The sequence below is a fragment of the Eurypyga helias genome, unplaced genomic scaffold (assembly GCF_000690775.1).
Source record: "Eurypyga helias isolate BGI_N326 unplaced genomic scaffold, ASM69077v1 scaffold6458, whole genome shotgun sequence".
In the NCBI taxonomy this organism is placed as follows: domain Eukaryota; kingdom Metazoa; phylum Chordata; class Aves; order Eurypygiformes; family Eurypygidae; genus Eurypyga; species Eurypyga helias.
Genome location: NW_010268830.1, coordinates 514 through 3,406, shown reverse-complemented (window position 1 = coordinate 3,406; position 2,893 = coordinate 514). Strand labels below are relative to the sequence as shown.

General features: G+C 49.2%; 1 protein-coding gene across 1 annotated transcript in view; it reads right to left on the bottom strand.

The window, feature by feature from the left end:
* The window catches only part of LRRC66 (leucine rich repeat containing 66), a 7,414-nt gene extending 4,890 nt beyond the window's left edge, over nt 1-2,524 (bottom strand). The window contains exon 1 of the mRNA XM_010157872.1: nt 2,185-2,524. Coding sequence (XP_010156174.1) covers nt 2,185-2,524 — 340 coding nt within the window. The remainder of the gene's footprint in view (nt 1-2,184) is intronic.
* Nucleotides 2,525-2,893: the final 369 nt, after the last annotated feature.

The following is a 2,893-nucleotide window of genomic DNA, read 5'->3' as shown; positions in this document are numbered from 1 at the left end:
GTCGCAGTCAAGGCGTGTTTTAGAACTTCTCCTCCCCACAGAAGCAGCAACGTTCCGTTGTGCTATCGGAATTATTCCAGCTGCGACCTCTGCACTTTGAGCGCGCCTCTCCGGAGAGCTGGAGGAGGGTGGAAAGGGTGGAGTCTACTCAGCTTATAAAATCTAAATAAGGTAATTGCAAATAAAAGGGGGCGATGCCCACGGTGATACGGTGTCTGCTGTTCACTGCTGTCTGCACCTTCACGAGGGTTTTTCCCACGTGGAATTATTTGAACCATATTCGTAGGATGCAAACCTGCCCGAAAACAGGAACGTGCTTGTGCCTGTCTGCCTGTGAATTATCAGGCATGACGGTATATTCTTCAGCATATCCTCGTTGTGACAGCATCTGTCTGGCGTAAGTAGCCCTTTGGAATGCTCACTGGATACCTTGGGCATCCACTGGTATCACTGGTACCCTTTGGATGCCTCATTTTTCTTAGGTGTTGTGCAGGCAGCCCCCAAAGCTCCAGCCTCCAGGTTCGGTGGGAACACGCAGCATCACCGGTTCGTAACACCTGGATGTCACCCTGAAGTGATTTTGACCATACAACATTGTTGAGAACCTGCTAGTTCTCCCCAAAAATGTTGCCCTTGGTGTCATCTGGTTTACTGGGAACCTCTGACTCCACTTTGCTGTCCTGTGGGCTGAGTAATTATCTTTGGGTTCATTGTGCAAAGCAGAGGGAATGATTCACTCCTGCTGCAAAGGCAGAGGTAGCCGATAGGAAAGGCATTCAGGAGCTCCGGCAGTATAAATCCTTCCTTGCACCTGCATGAAGAATTGCAGCTGGATGCTTCCCTGCAGCTAGGTTTGTGCCAGCAGTACTCACGGGTACGGCAGCAGCGACACCCCGGACCAGAGGGGCCAAAGCCCCTCTGCTGTAGAACCTGTTTGGGTGTTCTTGACAGGGCGTAAAGCCTGGAAAGTTAGCAAAGTATTTTGGAGGAGGAAAATAAAGTTCTGAACGTGTATTTCAATGAATATGGGATTTAAGTATAGCTTGGACTATGGTGGTACGATGCGCAGCAATTTGACTTTTCAAGATCCAATTTAAATTGGACATCAGGAAGAAGTTCTTCCCAGAGAGGGTGGGGAGGCACTGGAACAGGTTGCCCAGAGAAGCTGTGGATGCCCCATCCCTGGAAGTGTTCAAGGCCAGGCTGGATGAGGCTTGGAGCAACCTGGTCTAGTGGAAGGTGTCCCTGCCCATGGCAGGGGGGGTGGAACTAGATGGTCTTTAAGGTCCCTTCCAGCCCAAACCGTTCTGTGATTCTATGAACTGAAAACTGAGCCTCTTTCAGAAAAGGGTTGACCTGTCTGACCCACTGAGGCAGCCTGTAATGTGCAGCTGTGTTTATCTAGTGAAGCAAATCCAATCTGCCTCACTGCATTTTATAATTTCATAATAATCCATATTTATAATAAATTACACACATCTCTACGGTACCTTTTCTGTCTGTACCTTATAGATACTAGGAAATAATTAAGCAAAATGGTTTCCTTCCTGCCAGAGATCAAAAAAGCAGACGACCAGAACTTTGAGGACCCTGTGTAGGTGCAAAATAATTCATTGAAGCACCACGTGGGCAAAGTGAAGCCTCTGGTCATGGGACAGAGGAGGCTGCCATGGAGGCTCACAGAGGACAGAGGCTGCCACGGAGGCTCGGGTGCCCAGCACAGCGCGGGGACGAACAGATGCTTTCTCAAAGCCTGTCGACACCTCACAGCATTCTCTGGTGTCACGCTGGCTGGGTGTCAGATGGCAAAGAGCAAACTTGGTTTGACTGAACAATGTATTTTCTTGTCGTCGTGAAATAGCAGCAAGCCTTATTTACAGAAGTACTTTCTTCTGGGGGTGTAAGAAGTCAATTATCCTTAATTTTCTTGATGTTAAGGTTCACAACTGGGTTGCGGAGGCTGGTGTTTTTCCCAAGATCCTTGTTTCCCTTTTTCTACAACAAGGAAAAAACACCGCTTGGGCTCTCGGCAGATAAATTTGGTTATATTTGACTGAGACTAAGGTGGAACGTTCCCTCACCGTAATGGAAGGAGACAGTCGCAATCTGAACTCAGCGCGACGTACCGAATCACATCCAAAACCAACCTACCCTCGGGAGCCAGACCTTGGAGACTCTGCTTACCTCTTGGAACTCTGCTGAGGTTGTTTCTTTCAACTGACAATACTTTCAGAGCGGGCAGGAGGCGATCGACTCCTCCGTACGCTTCAGACCCGCGCGCGGGCGCTGGTGTCCCCAGCGTGAGGGTGTGGATGGCGTTACCGTTGAGGTTTAGAGTTTCCAAAACAGGAAAGTTCCTACAAGTCGTTAAGGAGATTTCGGAAAGGAGGTTGTTACTGAGGTTCAGGTGTTTCAGCGCCCATTCTTCGTTTCTTCCATCAGCGCACAGGAAAGTTTTAATGTTATTGTGACTAAAATCGGCCACTATCGCTGTTTGTGGTCCGTCTTCTGGAAGAGTGGACATGCCGGTAAGGGAACAGTTCAGGACGGACTCCCCATCCCACTGGCAGTCAGAGTGGCGACGTGTCTCAAGAAGAATCCGCTGTGCCTTGGTTCCCACTGCTCCAGGAAGATTACAGTGAAGGAGCACAGCTATGACACTCAGGCGAAGGTTATCCATAGTATCTACAGGCAAAATGTGAAACCAGGGTGAGTTCAGCGCGACGAGAGTTAAACAGAGCGGCAACACTTCGACAGTAAACAGCCGACACTGAACAAATGCCAAACTCCACCAACGTTCCCCCTTAAACGCTCCATTTTGGACTCTTGGGTGTTTTTCAGAAAGAATGTTCACCAACTGGTAACCTTCCCCCTCCCTCCACCTCCCCCGAAA